Raw genomic sequence first — 25,504 nt, 5'->3', positions numbered from 1 at the left:
TGCACGTTCAACTCGTTTCGAACGATTCCAATAATATCTCGCATTCGGTGCGGACAGTTTTCATTTCGCAATAAAATTTACAGTCTAGTTATGGAGCTCTTAAGCATGAATGGATCGGCGCATTTTCAAACTGTGGCTGCGGTTTCGAACTGTCGGAGAATTAACAGAATCGAAGTCACCGCTTTCACCTCGCTACGCAGGATCGTTAGAGACTGATGAAAATTCTTCGGTAATTAATTGTTGCTGTGAAATTTCTACGTTACGTAAATTCTAGAAAATAGCGTTACTTCATTTATGGTATTTGGGAAAAGACTGGATCTGCCGTGATCGTTATGAACATAATTTAAGTGTCATCGATATAATCTGAATAACATAAATATGATACTACTTTACGATTGCTACGCAACATAAAGTAAATAAATACGGAAGATATTTCTTCTACTATACTTTCTCGTTTTAGTCGGCGCTGAAAAGGCTATAGCTTCTTCGTTAGCGTGTTCATGGATTTCTAACAAATAGATTTCAGATAAAAGAAGCAAAAAACAGTGAAAGCATTGCAAACATCTAAAAAACGCTATCTAACTGTTTGAATTCCAATAACCGTAACAAAAGAAGGAGAGCAATTTCTATGAAACTCCAACTTGTTGCAATCAAGCTAACAAAGTTTTGTAAACTTGAATAGCATAAATATGATACTAATTTGCGTTTACTACGCAACATAAAGCAAATAAATAATACGACGGAAGATATTTCTTCTGTTATACTTTCTCCTTTTTGTCGCTGGAAAGGTCGTAGCTTCTTTATTAGCCTGTTCATGGATTTCTAACAAAGCCCAATAAATGAAGCAAAAAACAGTGAAAGCATTGCAAACATCTAAAAAACGCTATCTAACTGTTTGAATTCCAATAACCGTAACAAAAGAAGGAGAGCAATTTCTATGAAACTCCAACTTGTTGCAATCAAGCTAACAAAGTTTTGTAAACTTGAATAGCATAAATATGATACTAATTTGCGTTTACTACGCAACATAAAGCAAATAAATAATACGACGGAACATATTTCTTCTGCTATACTTTCTCATTTTAGCCGCTGGAAAGGTCGTAGCTTCTTTATTAGCCTGTTCATGGATTTCTAACAAAGCCCAATAAATGAAGCAAAAAACAGTGAAAGCATTGCAAACATCTAAAAACCGCTATCTAACTGTTTGAATTCCAATAACCGTAACAAAAGAAGGAGAGCAATTTCTATGAAACTCCAACTTGTTGCAATCAAGCTAACAAAGTTTTGTAAACTTGAATAGCATAAATATGATACTAATTTGCGTTTACTACGCAACATAAAGCAAATAAATAATACGACGGAAGATATTTCTTCTGCTATACTTTCTCATTTTAGTCGCTGGAAAGGTCGTAGCTTCTTTATTAGCCTGTTCATGGATTTCTAACAAAGCCCAATAAATGAAGCAAAAAACAGTGAAAGCATTGCAAACATCTAAAAACCGCTATCTAGCTGTTTAAATTTCAATAACGATAACAAAAGAAGGAAAGTAATTTCCATTAACCCGAGAAAGATAACCTACGTCGCAGAGGCGCCTGCGAAGACTGTTGATTTTTGTTAATTTTTCATAGAGGTCTAGTGATTTAAGTTTCAAATTACTTAAAATATAAAAAAATATAATATAAATGCATTTTATTTCTACAATAATGCCAAACCTTTAAAATGACTAGATTAACTTAAATAAATATCCATTGTTAGTATAAAATTGACGCCTTAGAAAAGCATGCGCCTCTGAAGCGTATGGTTATTTTTTACGTACGTTGTCATATGGTTATCTTTCTAGGGTTAAACTCCACCTTGTCGCAATCGAGGTAACAAAGTTTTGTATAAAGTTTCGCATTCCGGTAATTACCGATACCCGAAACATCGCAATCAATAACCCCGGACGAAGCAGACCGTCGTGTGCAGAAAGCTCGACTTGTGCGGAATTACGGTTGCTGCGGGACGCGTGGACGATCCGAAACGTCCTCGTTCCCGGCGCGATCGAGTTTTAATGAAAAACGATCGCCCCGCGTATGATTAATCGTATTTTCGGCTCGGTGGTACTCTCCGAAGCCGGTCAGAGCGACGTCGTAGAATAATTAAAAAGTCAAATTCGTTCGGGGCCAGTGACGTTCGTTGGTTTCTCGTTTCTCTCCTCTCCTCTCGGGACGGCGCACGGGACCGGACTATTGTTTCGTCATTCGGCGGGGCCCGTGGCACGCCTAGACGGTTCGAGGGAGCAGTAATCGATGGCACGCACTTTATCAATGACGGCCGAAGTCCGACTAATTACTAAGAAGATCGATGCGTTTCGCCAGTGATTGCATAAGCCCGAAAATAATTCGTGTTACGCTCGTGAAACCGAGTCTCCGGGCAGTTCGCTCATCACCGCGTATGTCGATGCTCCTCCGTTTATTGCATTATTAATTAGCCGCTATTTGTACTAGTTACCCACACGGTAATTAGTCGTTATGTTTATAATAATATATTTCATCTTCGTGCAGCGCCGTAAGAAAGGAAATCGGAACGATTGCTCGGAATAAAAGGGGTATTCGGGATCGCCAGCGCCGTGGAAGACGGCGGTTGAACGGCGCGTCTTCTTAGTATACAGAACATGTTAGAAGCAAATCGTCGGTAGAGATTAATGGAGACTATCGGAATTCTGGTGTAAAATAAAAAAAAAGGAACCTTAGATAAAGAAAGTGAAATTCCGTGTTACTTCGTCTGCTGGAAATCACTCTGTAAAAACGCGAATTTGCATAAACGTCCGCAACCTGTTGATCGCCCTTCTCTTTCGAGCGTTGTTCCCCAACGAGACCCGTGTCGCGACCGTTTAAAATGACTTCCAATTCCAGTAGAACGATTTTTACATACCGAACAATCCACCGCCAGGAATCGCCGATGATTTTGTGTATTCACGACGAAACCGAGCAGACGGAAACAGAAAATAGTAGAGTAGCGGGAGCCGGTTGCTACGCGATGACCGATTCCCGTGCCTTTGGTTCGTTTCGTTTTCGGGCATAATTAACTTTGTAGTTATCAAATAAGAGATATTACGTTTTTGTAGCTTGTTGTTTTGTTTATTTTTTAATACAAAAATTTAATCCGTCTCTTTCTTTTATTCTTCTGTTTTGTGTATTTTTTAATAGGAAATCTGACGCGTTTTATTCTTTTATTCTTCTATTTTGTTTATCTTTGAATAAAAAAGTTTAACATTTCTTACTCTTTTAATCTTCTACTTTGTTTATTTTTTAATAAGAAATCTAACGTATCTTATTCTCTCTTTCATTCTCCTATCTTATTCATCTTTAAATACAAAAATTTAAAATTTCTTATACTTTTATGCTTCTATCTTGTTTATTTTTTAAACAAAAAATTAATGTGTCTTATTCTTTTATTCCTCCATTTTGTTCATCTTTGAATAAAAAAATTATAAATTTCTTATTCTTTCATTCTTCCATTTTGTTTATTTTTTAATCCAAAATTCTAACGTCTCTTAGTCCCTTATTCGTCCATTACGTTTATCCCCGAATAAAAAGACGTAATCTTATCCTTTTATTCTCCTATCTAGTTCATTTCCGGATACAAAAATTGAATATATCTTATTCGACGAATACGAAGTTAATTATACGCGAAAACAAAGCAAAAGCGCAGCGATCGATCGTCGCACGGCAACCGGTTCCCTAGGTATCGAAGTAGCTCGGGATCGCCGATAAAGCGTTCTCAATTATATCAGAAAATTGTCGCCGGGACATCCGCGGGCCGCAAACAACGAATTACGTATCGAGGAATTTTTACGAGTGTTTGCACCTGCGAGTGGAATTTCCGGAAAGAAGCTCGCGCCGATCCGCGGACAAGAAACGGGAGACGATGACTGCGCGCCGCGGCGTCGTCGCACGGAATTTGAAGTTTCTGTTTTCTGGAACAGGAAGTGCCGCTTCTAAGAGACGCGTTTTTTTCCCCCCTGTGTATATCGAGAGGAGCGATCCGATCGAGGGACGACGAGGTGGGCAGGGACGACGGCGACGACGGTAAACGAGCGAACGGTTTTCCGATAGCTCTCTTCGTTCTCTCCGACCGTTTCGATACACTGGCTCCTGGTGGTCACATAAACCCCGGCCGCTGACGTGACTGAGAATTTAATGAAATGAGACATCGCGCGACTCGGATCGAAAAACTGACTTTCTCACGATTCTTCGCATGCATACCGTGACTTCGGCGTAACAACGGCCCGTAGATTTATATTGATTGCGCATAATTATATCCTGGCGACCGAGAAAACAAACGCCGGGCCCCCTCGCCCCGCGATTTATCGATGATTCGCGTCTGTCCTGCGAATTGAGACGTCTCTCGATCGGCGTCTAACCGATTGGAACGTGCTACGCGGCTCTACTTCTTTTCGCTGTCGTACTCGTCGCTAACTCGCGCATCGGTATCGGCGTCGTATCGAGAATGCGCGATTTTACCGTTTTTCTCTCAGCTGTTCCTTCGAGAAATCGAGAGACCGGGTTGCTCCATCATTCGACGACGGCGACTGGCGCCACGGGGAAAGTAAACGCGATACATGAACGAAAATTGACTATTTGTAGTTGTAAACAATAATATCATAATAATAATTATATATAATATAATAATATAATAATAATAATAATGTATAATATAATAACATAATAATAATAATAATGTATAATATAATAATATAATAATAATAATAATGTATAATATAATAACATAATAATAATAATAATGTATAATATAATAATATAATAATAATAATAATGTACAATATAACAATACAGCGTGTCCCAAAAATGTCTCGCAATCTGAAAGTGGCGGGTTCCTCGGGTCATTTGAAGCAACTTCTTCCTTTACAAAAATGTTCTCCGAGGCACCGTTAACGAGTTATTAACGAAAAACAGTGACCAATAAGAATCAAGTACGGCTGACGCGAGGTGGCCCAGCCAACCAACGCACGAAGCCCAGTTCCGCTCATTGACTCGGTCGCCTCGCGCCAGCTGAGCTGGGATTCGACCGCTTCGACCGCTGCCGCCGTTGGCTCGGCCGCCTCGCGCCAGCTGAGCTGGGATTCGACTGTTTGACCGCTGGCGCCGTTGGCTCGGCCACCTCGCGGCAGCTGATCTCGCCTCTCATTGGTCACTGTTTTTCGTTAATAACTCGTAAACGATGCCTCGGAGAACATTTTTGTAAAGGAAGAAGCTGCTTCAAATGATCCGAGGAACTCGCCATTTCCGGATTGCGAGACATTTTTGGGACAGCTTGTATTATAATAATAATAATGTATAATATAATAATATAATAATATTATATATTATATAAAATAATATAATTATTTAAAATAAATAATATAATAATGTATAAGTTGTAAAGTTACAGTTGACAATCTGAAACTATAAAAACGAGCCGCAAAGCTCTCGAATAATCGTGCCTCCTCCTTCCAAAAAAATTGTCCATTTTTGTATACAATCTGGAATCTCCCTCAATTAGGAAGAATTTACTGTACTTCGCAATTCTTTGGAAACGATGGATTAAAAATAGTTAGCGACATTCGCGACTAATTACACGATGTAGGGGGCGTATTCGTTCGGAGCTTGTGAAAAATATGTGCGTTCGACACGAGCGACACACGAGAAACAACATCGTGTATGCTTGTCACGAGAATATGCGATATTCAATCGGTTTGAAAGCAATTGAATCTACAAGAACATTATCCGTGGCAAATCGTATAGGCGTTGTCAGTCAAAGAACACCGAGCAACATATCCTACCGATATTATCCCATAACGTATACGTACGTGTTGCAATTACTTAAATTATAGTGTAAAGTGAAAGCTTCGGTATTGGCTCGCTGACAACGATCTCAATTCTTGCGGTGAACAAAACGAACGATGTGCTCGCGTTTGACGCGCGACAATGTGCGTTATTCGGCAACAAAATTGCCAAAACCGTGCTACAATTCTCCGCGTTACGCTTCTCTAGATTTTAAAAATGACTTATTAGTCATTTCTACGAATTTCTAGACGCCATTTAACCCGTTACACTCGATTTATCCGTGTCAGTGGCGTAAGAGACTGCCGACAGTCGCGGTATTTGCAAGATTAAACATTTCTGTTTCATAAAATCTGTGTCTTTGCAATCTTGTAACAAAATCTATTCAACCAGAGCAGAATAGCGGAGCCGATTACCGCGAGATGATCGATCGCTATGCCATCGATGCATTTTATATTCACCGAATAAGACATACGAAATCTTTGTATTCAAAGATAAACGAACTAAAGGAATAGAAGAATTTTCAATAATTAATTAATATTCGAAAAATATAAAGTTAATTGTGCCAATTGGTCAGCCCACGGTAACCGGCTCCGCTAACCTAATCGTTTCGAACGCTGCGTCATTGTACATTTTATTCGTAGCTACAGTCTAGCTAATTTTATTCTAGCTAATGTCTCTCTAATTGACGCTCGGATTGCCCATAAAATTGGACAATTTGGGAAGAAGAGATACGATTATTCGAGTCTTGCGACTCATTTTTATAGTTACCGATTGTCAGCAATTATAAAAACAAGCTGCAAGGCTTGAATAATCGTATTTCCTGTTCCCAAATTGTCCATTTTTCTGCACAATCTGAGAGTCAATTAGGGAGACATTACTGTACTTATATTATTGGATCGTTCGGAAAGTTGTTCCGTTTTTCATAAAAATTTCACTTTGTAAGGATGTTAAAAAAACACTCGATTCAGTATTTTTCCAAATGTAAAAAACAATAAGATTTCAAAGCTGCCAGAAAAATGTCGGAAAGTTTGCTTTCACTCGTAACATGAAAAAGATCGTCTTTCATTTTCTCGCGAAAGTACGAAACAACTTTCCGAACGACCCAATAATATAAGTACAGTAATGTCTCCCTAATTGACGCTCGGATTGTGCAGAAAACTGGACAATTTGAGAAGAGAAGATACGATTGTCCGAGCGCTGCATCTAGTTTTTATAATCGTTAGCAATCGGTAACTATAAAAATGAGCCGCAAGGCTCGAATAATCGTATCTCCTCTTCCCAAATTATCCAATCTTATGGACAATGATGAGCGTCAATTAGAGAGACATTAGCTAGAACAAAATTCTAGCTAACGACGATCCAACGATCTAGAAACAACGATCCGATAGAATTGCGATTCGATTGTCTCACGAATAACGTTCGATCGGGCGATCGTGGAAAATCGGCGAGTGCGAAGGTTTTGGTATCGATATCCGCGGAACGAGCCGAAATCAAGACGTACTAAGGCCACCGTTGAAAATTGCAGGTTCGAATTACCGTCCTCGACAAGAATGACGTGGCGCCGACCTGGGGGACGGGCAACTGGAGGTTCAACGTTTCCGAGGAGGCGCCCCCGAACACCGTTGTCACCGTCCTAAAAGCGTTCGACCCGGACACAATCGGCACGCTGACTTACACCCTGGTGCCGAATCATCGTCCTGGCAGCGAACCGATCGACGAAGCCGAGAGTCATTTCAAGCTTCACCCGACCACGGGACAGCTGAGTCTCGCGGAGGCCCTCGACAGAGAAACCAGAGAGAAATACGTTCTGAGAGTTCGTGCCGATGACGGATTGCAACACACCGACGTCACGTTGACCGTTCAGGTACGTTTTACGTTTTAACCGAGAAACGCCGGCGTACGCTCGTTTAAAACTAGGTATACCGAGGAAAATGTCACGTAACAGGCCGCCGCCGGAGAACGTGCTGTCCGACGATAGATCATTCGACGCTTGTCTATCCGGGAAACGTGAAACGGTAATCGCTCGATCCGCCGAAGTTACGCGAATGATGAAATTTTGGTGGTCTTCGATGGCCGGCTGCTTCGTCGACGAAATCACCGTCGACGGGTGCCTCGTTTAAATGCACGCCTCGTTTAAATGATTCGTGTGTTCGACGCGTTTGTTCCCGCAGTTGGTAACTAGGGTTTAGATCGGTGATTGCGAACCTTTTTGAGAAGTGGGTCAAATTTTTTTTTTTGGTACTAGCTCGTGGATCGCTAAGTCTGAGGCGTCACTTCGAAAGGGGGAGGAGAGGATGATTAAAAATTACTGTTTTACTGTAATTACTGTTATTACTTCTAAAATGCATTAAAAAGTCTAAGTTTCCTTTCTGTTTTACAAATTTTACTTTTGCAAGCGAAGAACGAAAAATAAAAGTCGATCTAAAAAATTGATATAAATGGGGTGATACCATGAATTACCGCGCCAGGTGACACCATGTCCAGTCAACCTTGCACTATTTGAATGAACAAAGAATAGAGAGAATTATATATATATTCTCTAAATTCTTATTTAAAAAATATATATATATATAATATATTATATTATTTAGATTTTTATAAATTTATTTTATATATATTTGGCTTAATATATAGTTAAGTTATCTCTTATAATTATAAGAGTAATAATAAATAAAGTATATAATATATATATACTTTCACAAAAATTTCTGTTTTAAATACAGCAATGTCTCCTTAACCTTTTGCCATATTTTGACGAGTCTGACTCGCGATGAAGATTTTTATATTTAATCTATTAGGTATGGATGTTATTCCATTCTTTTAAATCGGAATACAATTCTGTGCTTTTGACGTCGATATTTAAGTATTCAAGTTGATGTATAATACACATAATAAAGATATATATATACATATATTTTTTCTTTGTCTTCTAAAGAATGATTACGATCGAAAGCTTTTACACTCGTTTTAATCACGAAGAAAATGGTACGGCAAGAGGTTAATTGACGCTCGGATTGTGCACAAAAATGGACAATTTGGGCACAAAAATGACAATTTTCAGCTCGTTTTTCATAATTGTTGACAATTCGTAACTATAAGAACAAACCGCAAGCCCCGAATAATCGTATCTCCTCTTCCCAAATCCTCCACTTTTGTGGACAATCCGAGCGTCGATTAAAGAGACATTACTGTATTTCGGCAATTTTTGACAGAACCATCGATAAGACGCCATTTTAAGCGAACGCATTCGCTGGAAGGTAGACAATCTCCTAAAGACATAGCATTTTCTCAAGCATATGTCTGGCACCGGACGCTCGACCGGGTATCGTTTCCGCGAAATGAATCAGGAAAAGACGATCGTTCGCGACTGTGGTCCCGACGAAGTTCCCCGAGTCTCATCGCCGGAGGGTGATTATCCCGCAATTATACCGGACGCTTCTGTTACGCCGGTTACGATCCCCGCGGTCCCGTTATTCCGCCGCTATTGATTGCCGTCGAGTTAATTAACAATTATGACGAATCGATGTCGGAAAACCAGCGGCATTGTTCGCGCGAACAGCCAGTCGACCATCTTGGCTGGAAGCGGCGGCAAACACCATTAATTTTCCTGCGGCCTGCACGGTTTTCATCCGATCCATCGACCGGGAAATCGAAGCTGGCGAAACGGCGAGGAATGTCTTCTCGCGACCGTAAAACTGCGATCTCGGTGGATCGCCGGTAGCGGCTAAATCGCACGGTTTCCACGCGCGTTCCGCCTTCTAATTCATTATAAACGAATTACCGGCGAGGCAAGATGCCTCGCCGCCCGATAAAAAAGAAACCTCGTGGATGACCGAGCTGGTCCGAAGCCGGAGCTGACCGGTGCCGCGATGGGGCAATCGCGCGCGCCAAACGCGGTAAAAAGTAATTTTATAAAAGTACGCTTGTATTATATATTATTTAATCGACGATGCTTCGGCTATGCCCGCATCGTTGTCGGTACAAAGCGCTCGTAATCGACGATTTTTATTTCAGACGATCTTTACGTTGGCTACTTCGAAGCCACGTCGTCCTGCTCGAAAGAGACAAATGGTAATAAAAACACAATACATCGCAGTCCATACGTCTAATTAACTATCGATAAAAATTTCTTTTGCTTTACAGTATGTACCTATTTACCATTTGTACATTTTGAACGGAACTTTGGAATAGCCATTCTGCAAAATCATCTGAGATTAAAATCGTCGTTTATAAATGCTTCGCGACGATGCAAACATAGATGAATCATCGTCGAGTTCCTCGCCGGATTGAATAACATATTATACAATTATAATATATAAAATACAATATATTGTTGTGTTACAATAACGTTAATTAATACATGTACTGACTGTCCCCACCTCAATGGTCGTATATTACTTAAAATGTCAGTATGCCTACTGGATAAATAAAACTTATAACATATATAATTTAAAAAACGAACGCACGAACGACGTTGTTCGCAAAATTGTCGGGATCTCAACAGAGATTACAAGTATTTGAGAAATGAAATGCGCGAGTCGGGTATTTAAAGAGAATCGAGTGAAACAGCAGCATATAAAAATAGTAATTACACGAGAGTCGCGTAGCGTCGTGAAAGACTAAAAGAGTAAAGGAAATATGTATTTGAACTATATATATATACAGGGTGTCCCAGGTTTTAATGTTCAAACTTTGTCAGTATATTCTATGGCACAAAGTAAGAAAAAAATATTATGTAAACATAGGTCATATATAGCATTATTAATAAGTTGTAACAAAAATTCAGAATAGGAATAGTAATCAACTTGCTGTTACGATGAGCATTGGCTTGAATAGATCAGCACATGCCGTGTGTTTATGTAAGCTGTGTTTATTAATACATTTCGAAATGCCTACCGTTGTTGACAATACATGATTGACATCGATCGAAGATCGAATTTATGACCGTGCGAATTTCGTTTCTATTCTCTTTCATTTCATTGAACGAATTTTTGTTATAACTTCTTAATAAAGCTCTATATGACCTATGTTTACATAACATTTTGTTCTTACTCTGATAAGTAATACTGACAAAGTTTAAACATTAAAACCTGGGACACCCTGTATATATAAAATACAGAAATAAGTTAGGCGTGCATGATTTCAGACATAAAATCTTTTTTACCGCGTTAGACTTGCATCTGCCTCGTAGTGGCGGAGGTTTAATGAACGTGGATCCGCGATAGCTCGGGTGGTTAGGGGCCACAGCCGTTCGAGACAAGAGGCGAGCGAGATCCATCCGGAGACAATCGCAAAAATTATCCTTATGACGTGTAATGGCTGGAATTCTTTTAAGGTTCTCGCTGGCCGCCGTCCGTTATTCTATCCGGGTCTCTTAAAGGCAAAAGGAATGCCAGTTCCGATCATAGCTCGGCTCTTTGGGGCACCATGAAAGAGGCCCGCTGCCGACAGTTGCGGAATCTGCCCCTTCTGGCCCCTTGCATCCCGCTCCCTCTGCCACGCAGCTCTCTCGACCTTAGAACAGTTTCTCTCCTCCGACCTTCTCCTTCTTCCTCCCGTCCTTCTTCCTCCCCTTTTAGGTCCCGTCGACTCCTCGGGCCCATCGTCCTTCCCGCTCGTTCGCTCGTTTCGCTTCCTCCCTTCTCGTCCTTGTTCCCCCTTTCCTCCGTCCCTTTTCGCCTCTTCTTGCCCCCACCCGTCCCCCCGCGGCCCACCTTCTTCACCCCTTGGCCGATCTTCCTCTTCTTCTTCGTCGTCGTCCTCAGAGCCCGGTGATCGCGGTCTTCTACTCTCCTCTCGTCATCCACCGCGTCTCGGGGCAACCGTCACTTTTTGCAAACGTCTCTGAACCCTCCTTAATCAAACCGTGCCCACCTCCGCTTTATTCTTTTATACCGGCACCGCGTGTGTCGATCCCTCTCGACGCTCCGCGCCGGGGAAACCTATTCACCGGACGTATACGCTATACACGCACCGCGAGCCGACTTCCGACCGGGGCCCGATCAGGCCCGCAAGGCCCGGGGACCTAAGCGGCGGACGCGTTCAGGCACGCACCGGCCTTCCAACATAGAACCGCTGCCGTTTTTGGCCGAAGCGGAGTGGCCTGCCACTTACGGGAACGAGCTGACCGTGATACGATCCGCGAACGGACTCGACCAGCCGCCCGAAAAATCCGCTCCGACCCGCCGGGTTACCCAGGAATTTCTAGGGGTGACCCGATCGTGGAATCCGCGGCTTTGTTGCCCTACCAAGCGAACTCCTTTTTTTTTTGGACGCTCACTTTTCGAATTCCGTCCGGCAGTTGTACAATCTCGGCCGGGCCGCCGGTGAACAGCTTTCTCCAGGTACCGGAAGCGTCTTCGAGGTTGTTTTCGAATATTCGAATATCGGCAGAAAATTGTTCTTTTTAATTTACTTTGGCTAGATTATTAGCTAGCTCGAATTTTGTATGGATTACATGTTTGTCGCACTCTGGGCCATTATTCAGGGTCGGCTACAGTAATGTCTCCCTTATTGACGCCCAGATTGACCACAAAAATGGACAATTTGGGAACAGGAGATATGATTATTCGAGCCTTGCGGTTTATTTTTATAGTTATGAATTGTCCACAATTATAAAAACGAGCCGCAAGGCTGGAATAATCGTATCTCCTCTTCCCAAATTATCCATTTTAGTGGACCATCCGAGCGTCAGTAAGGGAGACATGACTGTATTGTCCTCGGGTTATGGAAATGTACCTAAAGATCTACATTTCGTGATATCGTTCTTTCAAGACGCTAACTTTTCGAATTCCGTCCGGCAGTTGTACAATTTCGGCCGGGCTGCCGGTGAACAACTTTCTCCGGGTACCGGAAGCGTCTTCGAGGTTGTTTTCGAATATTCGAATATCGGCAGAAAATTGTCCTTTGTAATTTACTTTGGCTAGATTATTATTTAACTAGTTCGAATTTTGTGTCGATTACATGTTTGTGTCGCACTCTGGGCCATTATTTAGGGACGGCTATTGTCCTCGGATTGTGGAAATGCACCTAAAGATCTACATTTTATAATTTTATCGTTCTTTTAAGACGAGAAAGAATTCTTTGTTCGATTAGCTTCGGTTCGATTATTCTATGACAAGCTTAATACGTTTGTTGTGCTCAATTATTTACGGGTGGCTGCTATTGTCTTCGCGCAGTGGAAACGTGCCCAAGGATCCGGCGTACAGTAATGTCTCTCTAATTGACGCTCGAATTGTACACAAAAGTGGAGAATTTGGGATTTTGTTCTTATAGTTTCGAATTGTCGACAACTATAAAAAACGAGCTGAAAGGCTCGAATAATCGTACCTCCTCTTCCGAAATTGTCCATCAATCCGAGCGTCAATTAACCTCTTGCCGTACCATCTTCTTCGTGATTAAAACGAGTGTAAAAGCTTTCGATCGTGATCATTCTTTAAAAGACAGAGAAGAAATATATATATATATATATATATATATATATATATATATATATATATTTATTTATTTATTATCTGTATTGTACATCAACTTGAATACTTAAATATTGACGTCAAGAGAAGAATTGTATTAGAAATTAATTAATTAAGAAATAGAATTGTATTCCGATTTAAAAGAATGGAATAACATCCGTACCTAATCGATTAAATATAAAAATCTTCATCGCGAGTCAGACTCGTCAAAATATGGCAAGGGGTTAAGAAGACATTGCTGTATTTAAAACAGAAATTTCTGTGAAATTTTTCCTTTTCAAGCGAGAAGAGAATTCCTCGTTCGATCGGCTTCGGTTAGATTATTTTCTAACGCGTCCGATACGTCCGTTCCGGTGAATTAATTACGGGTAACTACACGGTCTCGAAGCAGCGGACACGAGTGCATCCAAGAATGCGACTTACTCTCCCGATTTTATCGTATTTTTATATTTATACTCGTATATCTTTATCATTGTAATTTGTGATAAACACAGCGACGTTCCCGACGAAACGTGTATTCATCTCTAACGGATCGTCTTTCGCCGAGAGCAAATTACAATCGCGCGAACCTCTCGTTCGAATAAAAGTGGTCGCTTCGATAACGTTGCGCGCGTTTACGCGCAACTAATAAACAGCGTTCGACGAATAACATCGCTTTATGCGAACGAAAGTAGTTCGAATAAAGGCGGACGTTTCCTCGTAGCTATAACGAACCATTTCTATTTTCTCCTGTTCCTATCCAATTCCATAAAATGTAATTGCGGCGAACAAACCTCTCTGTTCGAACCTCTCGCGGTTCGAATAACGGAATCGCTCAGCTGCGATCGCCGAACAACAATTTCCATTGAATAAAATCGCGGCATCTCCGTCGGAACTATTCCTATATTTTTCGCCTGTGCGATACGGTCGAAACGAACGGCATCGCAATAAATCGGCCCGGTTATCCCTGTATTTAATTCCTATAATTGTTGACATAATGACTCGTCGCCGCGGTCGCGGAGAGAATTCTCGGCATTCTGGTCGGCGGGCTGTGGCGCGGGTTCATTGTTCTTTACCATTTCTTTCTGTGTGTTCATACCTGACGAAATGGTAGACAGGGGCCGGTGGCCAGAGGGACGTTTCAAAGAGGTTTTGCTGTCTCGAGAGATCCGCAATTCCGATGACTGGAGACTCCGCGGACCGGTCACCCGTTAGCGTCCGAGAGAATATTTCGCGGGATGATTGAAATGTGTTTACTCGGGAGCGACGTCGAGTACAATTGAAAGGGAACAGGAGCGCCGGACTCGGTCGGTTCCCCAATTGTTTATCTTTGCTCGGCTACCTTCTCCCCAACCCCCCCGCCCCTCCGATCGGGCCCAACCTCCTCGAGGAAGGATGAATTATACCGTCGAGAATCGCGATGCTCATCAACTCGCAAAGTCAGCCATGTTGGCACTTCAACCGGCTCAAAGGGATAATTCCGTTTTTTAATTAACGCCGAACGGAAATGCGGGCCCTGTTCCATAAACCTCCGGCGCGTTTCGAGAATACGAATCCTGCAATTTATGTTTTGATTGTTAATGAGCAGTCTTAGCCGCCATTCCGGGCTTTTATTTTCTGTAATCCGTGATTACGCGCACGTATGTTTGTACAAAGCGTCTTTATCCAAGCGACAAAGGGTTGTAACAAACGAATTATTCTGCGCAGATTCTACAGTATTTTCCGTGAGCCCCGCGTTCGCTCGTTTTTTAGACTTGCATAAATATTCTTGTGCCATTGTTAGGAAAAACGCGCCGCATGAAATGCGCCGATCGTACATTTTACGAAATAGAACTTCGATAATGAAAACCAGAAATTAATTATTGAAGATCGACGCGTGTGACCAACGTGTGGCAGTCGATGTTTTAATAATAACACCGATCGCTAAAAGTGTACTCGACACGACATGATAGACGAAAATAACAAGAGATTAGTTATTTTTATTAATAACAATTAACCCTTTGCACTCGAAGCTGTAAATCTAAATTTCGTAAATCTTCAATTTTAGCTGTAAATCTAAAATAATTTTGCTGACTTATTGTCAGAATTATTGCTTCGTCTAGCAAAGTGCACTTTATGCATATGAAATTGAGTTTTATGCCTCGTATAACAATTACGCTTTTAATTTAGATTTCTTGAATCTAGACTTTTTGATAGTATGAAAGTTATCTTGGAACGTGATGTAACAATTTTAGCGACGCTTCAGAGTCGCCGCTCGAGTGCAAAAAAAGGGTTAGTTTAAACTTCTCGGTATTTTAATTGTAATATACGCTTCATTTGAGAAATTCATTAAACTATTTCCTATGAAATTTCAAGTATTGTAATTTCGACGATCTTGGAATGCAAAAATATGAAACCGGACATTTTAACGGACACGATAAATTCGATATTAAAGAAGAGATGGTTTTCAAATCAGAACTGAGATTGCATCGAAAATATAAATTGAAATGAACGATAAAAGAACTGCTCGAGATAAAGAAATTGCCTAAATGGCCAATCAATTGCTAAGATCAAACACTGTTTTAAGATCGAATAATTACTTGAAATCAAATACCGCTTAACGCAACACGGTTAGGACTGTTTGCGCGAAAATTGTTGCATCGCTTAGCGAAAATAGATATAACTTATAATAAGATATCAAGCAGCTAAATTATAAGACATTATAAGGTACGTTGCTTCATCGAAGACATAAGATATGCGCCTCTGCGAAGTGGAACATTACAATGTTTTCAGACGTAAGTAGTTCTACATCGTTTATCGCGTTTAACGCGGACGATCGAGAGAATGACTATTTTTAGTGATCCGGCATTCGACGAGCAGTCGAGGAAACGGCTATTTTTAATCATCCGAGCGGTAATGCGTTAAGATTAAATGGTCGCTCCGGACCAAATAATTGCTTAAGACGAAAAATTGCCCGTCGTAGTGCCGGCGAGCCGGCCGGGATTAGTGACAACTGGTTGGAGATTAGTGTTCCGCGGTTTAATAGGAAAGAAACCCGATCTGTTTTACAGGTGACGGACACGAACGACAACGCGCCGACGTTCCAGAGCACCGCGTACTCGTTCGACGTTCCGGAGAACATGCCGAGGGGTAGCAGGATCGGTCAGGTGGTTGCAACCGACGCGGACGCCGACGGTCCCAACAGCCAATTGAGCTACACGCTGATATCCGATTGGGCGAACGACGTTTTCTCCCTGAACCCGAGCACCGGCGTGTTCACGTTGACGGCCAGCCTCGATTACGAGCAGGTAACGTTGACAATTGATGACGGTACACCCCGGACAACCTTATTTAAAAACCGTAACGGGTGCGTGCTCTAGATCGTGCGGGCTTGCTTCCCAAACTTCTTCGGGCCTGTCGACCTCGTTCCACGGACGAATTGAGCCGTTTATTTTGAAAGTGGGATAAGTCACTTTTTCAACAAAATCGAGTTAATGGTAACACTAATTACAATTGAACGGTATCTTTTCATTTAAAAAGAAAAAGAAGTGACTTATGCCACTTTCAAAATAAACGGCTGAATTATTTCGCCCTCTCGTAAAATCTACCGTCGGTAGATACTCGCGAACTGGCGCCGGCCTTCGAAAACGTTCGACACGCTGTTCGAACACGTTCGGAATACAGTAATGTCTCCCTTATCGACGCTTAGATCGCGCACAAAAATCGACAATTTGTGGAAGAGGAGATACGATTAAATTGAGTATTGCGCCTCGTTTTACAGTTACGAATTATCAACAATTATAAAAACGAGATTTAACCCTTTGCGCTCGAGTGGTGACTCTGAGGCATCATTAAAATTGTTAGTTCACGTTCCTAGATTATTTTTATATTAACGAAGCTTAAATTTAAAGAATCGTTAAAAGTGTAACTGTCGTCACTTGACTCAAGTCATAAAATACCATACCATAAGTCAGAAAAATTATTTTAGATTTACGGTTAAAATGGCTCCGAGTGCAAATGGTTAAGGCTCGAATGATCGTATCTCCTCTTCTCAAATTGTCCAATTTCGTGCACAATCTGAGCGTCAATTGGAGAGACGTTACTGTAACGACTCTAAAAATTCACCGAATTCGTTCGATCGACGAAACCGAAACTGGAATATTATTGTGTCGAAATTGCTCATTTTTCTCAATTTCATATTCCATTTTAATGATCTGAAAATTAGCATAAATCAACTCGAACAAGAAAACGAAACATAGATTCCGGAAAAATAAAACCGATTATGTCAAAAATATTTAATGATTTGAGGAATGTTAAAATTTAAGAAAACGGCGGGAACTTAGTTGCCAAGCCAATAGTTCGACTCTTTTGTATTCTAAAAATCCTAGTGGCGTTCTGTCGGTTCGATGCATACAGAGGTAACCCTCCTATAACACGGTGAATAGGTTCCTAGAAAATGCCGTGTCGTGTGAAACCGTGTTATATGCGACCCAGAGCCAGTACAAAAAAGGGGGGGGGGGGTTACGGTTGGAAAACTTATTAAAGAGAAACATTTTTTTTAGTTCTATTTAAGGAACTTAACTTCGATTAAAAATATAAATGTATGTAGAACACAAAAAATATTATTTTCATTTAATATAACCCTAATTTAATCAATTTCCTCCTGGTCGCTAGTCAATACAATCAAACGAGAAGGTTTTCTTAAATTTTAATTTTTAATTTTAATTTTGGTTTGTTTGCTGGTTCTTACAAGATCATTGTAGATTTCATGGTATGAAGATAGACAATTTTGCAGCTCCCTTTTGAATTTTCGGCTGCTTTCAGCGGAAGGATATATACTTGTATACCCTTAATTATAATAATTATACTTTCATGTAAAGACACTATAGTTCGTTATTCCTTTCTGTCATTATTTTAAGGTAATTTAGTTTTTAAATATGTTAAACAAAAATCATGTTATCCAGTGCTGTAGAAACACAGTATCGTACAAAGGTTCTCGCAATTTTCTTATCGTGTTAGAGCGCAACAGCATTATAGTTTGCACTGCCATAAGAGGATCTCCGTAATTTATCTTATCGTATTAGAGCGAAACCATGTTATAGGAGGACTACCTGTATATTACAATAAAAAATGAATCTCGAAACCTAGCTAAAATTTAATGTCGCTCAGCGTGGTAAGCAATCTTTTTCTGTTATTTCGCAATCATTTTCGACGAATAAGAAACGACTGGATTCGTTTTCGATGGAGTTTGTTGCACAGGTCTTTCGGAACGTCACGGCGCGCTTCGAAAATCTGTTGCCTCCGTTCGATTGTTAATACCTTATTTGCGGCGACGTTGAGAAACATCGTCGGTGATCATGACTAAATAAACATTTTCGAGTTGCACGATTATTGGCAGTTACAATGAATAGCTAGCTAAGCTGCTGGAAATAATTAGACCGACGATGCTGCTCGGCCGATGATGGTAGCTAAATTTACCGTAACGTAGGGGTTAAATTAATTATGATGGGTTTCGCAGGAGTCGAACGTTCTTCGTTCGAAACCTCCGAGGATTTTCGTGCTCCAGTCGACGGAAGATAGAATCATGATGCGCGTACATTACCAGCCGAAAGTTTCGAATCTCTTCGGTTCACGAATACGCCTACACCTTTCGTTTGAAAAAAATCCAACGATGACTTGTCGAAATACGATCGAACTGCTTAGAACTCCGCGGACTTTTCATCTTCCGATCGTGGTTAGATTTTTTTTTATCGTGCTCTTTTCGATCCCGGAACAGTTCGATTTATTTCTCACGACCGATCCCCAAGACTGTTGCAACGGTACAAGCATCGAGAAGGATTACCAGAAGAAAGTCAGAGGACGAAATATCGGATATCTGCAAGCGATACGAAACTTTTGACCGGTACTGTATGTATATACGGTAAAACGCGTAGCTGCCCGGGGGCAACAAATCTCTAACCACGGAACACGCCTCTGCGTTCAGGTTCGAGCGTACCTATTATATTAGCTCTCGACTAGAAGGCAACGCTAGAATTTAGGGTTTAACACTAACAGAGTCCGACAGATCGATCGACGTACGCTTTTAATGGCAGCTCGCCGTCTATGAGTATTCGCCTTCCTAGACTAGCCAAAGGCTGGGCAACACAGGGACGCGACGAAATAATTGCTTTCGAAACGTTGCTCTCGCTGACTGCGTACTTGCGAATGATACCAGATACACATTCGGTATCCGTAACGCACCTAATAAATAACAACGAGTCCCTCTTCGTGTCAATGATGAATAAAAGTACAGTAGGATCACCATTGTACAGTAAATTGTACAGAGAATTCTCCCTAATTGATCCTCAGTTTGTACACAAAAATGATCAGTTTGGGGAGAGGAGGTACGATTGTTCGAGTCTTGCGGCTCGTTTTTATAGTTGTTGACAATCGGCAATTATACGATTGTAACTTCTGTTCCCATTTTTGTGTACGATCTGAGAGTCGATTAGGGAGAATTTACTGTATTTGGTACTTGATGTCCCAAAAATGTCTCGCAATCCGAAAATGGGAGGTTCCTGAGGACATTTGAAGCAACTTTTTCCTTAGCGAAAATGCAATCCGCGGTTTCGTGTACAAGTTATTAACGAAAAACAGCGACCAATGAGAGGAGAGCTCGCCTCTCGGCGGTCGAGCCAACGGCGCCAGCGGTCGAGCGGTCGAATCCCAGTTCCGCTGATTGGCTCGGCCGCCTCGCGCCAGCGAATCTCGCCGCTCGTTGGTCGCCGTTTTTGATCAATAACTCGTAAACGAAGCCGCAGTTTGCATTTTCGCTAAGGGAAAAGTTACTTGAAATCACCTCAGGAACCGCTCATTTCTCGCTTGTACAATAATTTCGGGACACCCTGTATACTGCTTCTCGAGAACGGACTGCAATCGGACCCCTCTGTCGAGCATCCGAAGGGAAGTCCCCACCGGAAATTCCAAAAATGTTCGACGAAGAATCCATCATCGTGCTTCGAAGCGACGACGGGACTCGTTCTTTAAAAGCGAAACGAGCGAGATAAGAAGGCACTTACCTCGTTGCAGGTGCAGCACTACATTCTGGTGGTCCAGGCGACGGACGCCGGCATCCCGGCGCTGTCCTCGACCGTGACCGTTTACTGCAACGTGGTCGACCTGAACGACAACGCGCCGATCTTCGAGGCCGCCCCGAATGCCGTTGACATCGTCGAGAATACCACGATCGGGACCGCCGTGTTATCAGTGGCGGCCCAGGACCTCGACTCGGGAGATAACGGCCGAGTAATTTACGCTGTCGCCGGCGGTGACGAGAACGGCGACTTCGGCGTCGCCGCCAACGGCACCCTATTCACGAGGAAGCTGCTCGACAGGGAACGGAAGCCTTTGTACAATTTGGTGGTCAGTGCCACCGACAGTCCCCTGCCACCTGCCCGGCCACTGTCCTCCACCGTTCAGGTTCGTTTCTGCTGAAAAAGATCAACGATTTTACTATACGTTCGCCGGGTAGTTCGAAGTCGAAGGGACTTCTTATTCGATGCTTTATTCGGGCAACCGCTGATCGATTGCTTGAACAGAAAATGACAGAGACCGACGACGATGATCAACCTCTTCGAGGATGGATTGATATTTTTGGGAAATATTAGCTTGTGACTATTTTTACCGAGCTAGGGACTAGCGTCTTCACAGAGAGATACTCTTTCGGTGCTTATCTTGGTGAAGTCGTTTGTTCAGCGTCGTTTCTATCAGTTCTTAAAAGGCTTCGCTTTTTCTCTATTTTTAAAATGAAGATCTCTCTTTTGCATCTATTGACAGTCTCAGCCTTACTCTATCGTTCGATGTATAGTAAATTCTCCCTAATTGATGGTTAGCAAAACAAAAATAGATAATATGGGAAGAGGAAAATGGAATAATATCTCCTTTTCCCAAATTGTCATTTTTGTTTACAAGCTGAAGGAAAATTAGGGAGAATTTACTGTACTCTTTCGATGCTTATCTTGGTGAAATCGTTTATTCACCGTCGTCTCTATCAATTCTTAAAAGGCTTCTCTTTTTCTCTATTTCTAAAATTAAGATCTTCTGCATCTATTGACAGTCTCAACCTTACTCTATCGTTCGATGTACAGTAAATTCTCCCTAATTGATGGTCTGCAAAACAAAAATGGACAATGTAGGAAGAAGAGAATGGAATATGGGAATAATCGTATCTCCTTTTCCCAAATTGCTATTTTTGTTTACAAGCTAAAAGAAAATTATGGAGAATGTACTCTTTCGATGCTTATTTTGATGACATCGTTTGTTCATCGTCATTCCTATCAATTCTTAAAAGGCTTCGCTCTTTCTCTATTTTAAAAATGAAGATCTGCATCTATTGACAGCCTCTGTTTTACTCTATCGTTAGATGTACAGTAAATTATCCCTAATTGGCACTCAGCAAAACAAAAATGGACAATGTGGGAGGAGGAGAATCGAATATGGGAGTAAACGTATCTCCTCTTCCCAAATTGCCATTTTTGTTTACAAGCTAAAAGAAAATTAGGGGAATTTTAAAATGAAGATCTTCTGAATTTTACAGTCTCTGTGTTACTCTATTGTTCGATGCATCTATGAATAAATGTACCCAATGCGAAGTTCTCGCTATCGATGCAAGGGTTATTAATTATTATTTTCTGCCTACCACAAGGGATCCTTAAATCGATGCAAAAGAACGTATTAAATTTTTACGAAAATAATGCATCAGAATTAGAAATTTACCTAAAAATTCGCAGTCTATTTATCGCTTCCAGAACTAAAAAGGCAAATGTACGAAACTGTGGGGTTAATAGGTGACAGTGGTGCTGCTCGACGTGAACGACATGTCGCCGGAGTTCATATCGCCGACGAGGATTTCGATAATAGAGAACGCGCCGAGCAACACGGTGGTGATGGCCATTAAAGCAGTGGACAGGGACGAAGGACGGAACGGGTACGTCGAGTACTCCCTGGAGGACACGTCGCTCCCGTTCACCGTGGGCCCCGTTGATGGACTGTTGCGTGTATCTGGTTCACTGGATCGCGAATTAAGGTCAAACTACAGCCTGGACGTAACCGCGAGAGACCGCGGTGAACCAGCGAGAGCGTCCTCGACGACAGTCACTGTCACGGTCCTCGACGAGAACGACAACTCCCCGGTTTTCGACCCCACACAGTACTCCGCCACCGTCGCCGAAAACGCCAGCATCGGCGCCAGCGTCCTTCAGGTTTGTTCCTCTTTATTCCGATCCGTGGATCCTTCTGTTTTTCTTTCGAAAAAGTCTACTCTCGATTGCTTTGGAGAAGCGTTATCGATTAAATCAATTTTATTAAATAAATCTGATAAAATTTATTAGTTATATTAAATCAATTAAATTATATTAAATAATAATTATATTAAATTATACTTAATCAATTAAATTCTATTCCATTTTTATTCTCAGATTCTTCTATTTTTATTAGAAAGTCTGCACATGGCTCCCTCCACAAGATTAATCGATTCTAAAGCAATTTTATATATTGCATTCCTAAGAATTCAATTTAATATGACTAAACTAGATCTGCTTCATTTCGATCCGTCGATCCTCTTATTCATTTTTATGAAAAAATCTAATACATAATGTCTTTAAAAGAATAATTAATCAATGATACATAATTATAATTATAATAATAATTATTATTATAATTATTATAATTATTATAATTATTATTTATTATATAATAATAATTATTATTATAATTTAATGATACAATTGAACTAGCAGTCCTCCATTTTGGTGTACGAGTTACTATCGCATCAGGGAAACGACCTAATCGAACATTTCAAGTTTCATAGACTGTCAGCAAAATTGATTTTGTTAACTAGAAAGCAAGACTATGAAAACCAAATGCTGTCGCAAGTTACGAGTACAATTTCGAAAATACGTAAATCGATCGAGTTCGATCACCCACGCGCGTCAATTAGTACAAAGCATGGACGAGCGATTAAACAACTCGGCCAGCTCCCAAAATACGAGGGCCGGGCTGGTGTTAATTGATCTGTTTGAATAGCATCGAGCAATGTTTAACGTTGACCACAGCAGGGTCCCGCGAGCGCCGTAGGTGCGAATCAGGCTTAACCTTCCGTCCCGGGCAGCCTCGACGACCTGAAACGCGTCTTAATGATTTACTACCTCGCGGAGGTGTGAATTACGCGTATCACTCGCCTAAAGGAAAAGGTTAATCGAGGAGGGATCGGGTGGCAGGGAATTAACCCTCGGAAAGCGACGCGCCTGTGTGAAACTATTTTTAACGTTCTCCCATAAACTAATGTATACAATTACAACCCAACCATTATACATTGGCTACATTAAATTAATGATCTGAACCGGGACCTTGGAATTAAGTTGCTGACGAAGGATAACTTCTCCGTTGACGTTCAGAGTGGTAATTGCTTCGGAAGGAAACTGGACCACGAACTTTGACAAGGTTAAATTGTGACCGAACTTCGAAACTGAATCTAATTTACGAATCTAAAGATTGAATTCCATTGCTGATATTGCAAATATTTGTTTTCCGCAAGTGTAAAAGTTTGTTCTCGTCTTGAAGTCGAAATCAAATTCTATTCCTTTGCTATCGGTATTCGCGCATTAACCCCTTGGACTACGATTCCGTTACACGACCCCTTGATGTACAAATAAAACGGAATTTGTAAGGTCGTCGGCGATCGAACTTCGAAACTGAATCTAATTCTCGAATGTAAAGATTGAATTCCATTGCTGATATTGCAAATATTTGTTTTCCGCAAGTGTAAAAGTTTGTTCTCGCCTTCAAGTCGAAATCAAATTCGGTTCCTTTGCTATCAGTATTCGCGCATTAACCCCTTGGACTACGATTCCGTTACACGACCCCTTGATGTACAAATAAAACGGAATTTGTAAGGTCGCCGGCGATCGAACTTCGAAACTGAATCTAATTCGCGAATCTAAAGATTGAATTCCATTGCTGATATTGCAAATATTTGTTTTCCGCAAGTGTAAAAGTTTGTTCTCGCCTTCAAGTCGAAATCAAATTCGGTTCCTTTGCTATCAGTATTCGCGCATTAACCCCTTGGACTACGATTCCGTTACACGACCCCTTGATGTACAAATAAAACGGAATTTGTAAAGTCGCCGGCGATCGAACTTCGAAACTGAATCTAATTCTCGAATGTAAAGATTGAATTCCATTGCTGATATTGTAAATATTTATTTTCCGTAAGTGTTAAAGTTTGTTCTCGCCTTCAAGTCGAAATCAAATTCTATTCCTTTGCTATCGGTATTCGCGCATTAACCCCTTGGACTACGATTCCGTGACACGACCCCTTCACGTACAAATAAAACGGAATTTGATGTGACCGAGAAATACTATATTATTTTGAAAGTTAGATTACCGATTCGTGGACGCAACTTCGTTGTTGGCGCTGTCGAGAGGGTGGGAGGGTGGAGCATCGCGAACATTTTGTAAACAAAGCAGAATCGACGCACGAGTGAAGCAACTTTGTAATCTAATAATATGCTGCCCGGCGTACGCGAAAACAGTTCTTGGCGAGTTAGACTCGTCTACATTGACTCGTCAATGAATTATGACCCCAACTCGTCACTGTAATGTCGAGGAATTAATAACTTCCCTGATAGAACGAGGCAATTTTTGTTTATCGCATGTCATCGTTCACTTTCGTTCAGAGATTTTAATAATCAGAAGAATCAAATGTTTCGATTCGGTCAAAATAAATTGCATTCGTGTTTAACCCCTAGGCCACTGTGAGCACCCATAGGCGCTTCGGAATTTTGCGTTTGTGACACTCGGCGCCTGATACGGAAGGCGCCTAGAAAATGTTATCGATATTTATGTATTCCGATAGATCTTATCTCAGTTAGACGAGAAAAAAAGTTTCACATTAATATTAAATTTGTAACATTTACAGTAATTCGGTTCAGAGAAATAAATAATATTGTTTTAACTCCTTGCACTACGCCGAAACTCTGAAAAAGCTGTGCCAATTGAAACGCGACACCTTAGTGATATAACATTAATTAATATTATAAAATAATTATAATATATAAAATATATATAATTATAATATATAAAATAATTAAATATTCTAGTCAAAAACTCGTGATATTCATGTTTGGCACGGAATTGTAGCAACGAGTCAAACTCGTGATATGCAATTTTGCCACAGAATTTTCATCACTCGTGAAAGTAGTGCAAGGA

The 25,504-nt window shown here is 41.1% G+C and overlaps 1 protein-coding gene across 1 annotated transcript in view; it reads left to right on the top strand.

Annotated features, from left to right (window-relative positions):
- ft (cadherin-related tumor suppressor fat) overlaps positions 1–25,504 on the top strand; it is a 216,622-nt gene that overhangs the window by 145,244 nt on the left and 45,874 nt on the right. Inside the window, exons 2-5 of the mRNA XM_033485393.2 lie at positions 7,354–7,692; positions 16,330–16,566; positions 20,327–20,716; positions 22,084–22,497. Coding sequence (XP_033341284.2) covers positions 7,354–7,692; positions 16,330–16,566; positions 20,327–20,716; positions 22,084–22,497 — 1,380 coding nt within the window. The remainder of the gene's footprint in view (positions 1–7,353; positions 7,693–16,329; positions 16,567–20,326; positions 20,717–22,083; positions 22,498–25,504) is intronic.

The sequence above is a fragment of the Megalopta genalis genome, chromosome 7, assembly GCF_051020955.1.
Source record: "Megalopta genalis isolate 19385.01 chromosome 7, iyMegGena1_principal, whole genome shotgun sequence".
Taxonomy (NCBI): domain Eukaryota; kingdom Metazoa; phylum Arthropoda; class Insecta; order Hymenoptera; family Halictidae; genus Megalopta; species Megalopta genalis.
This window is presented reverse-complemented; position numbering and strand designations above follow the sequence as displayed.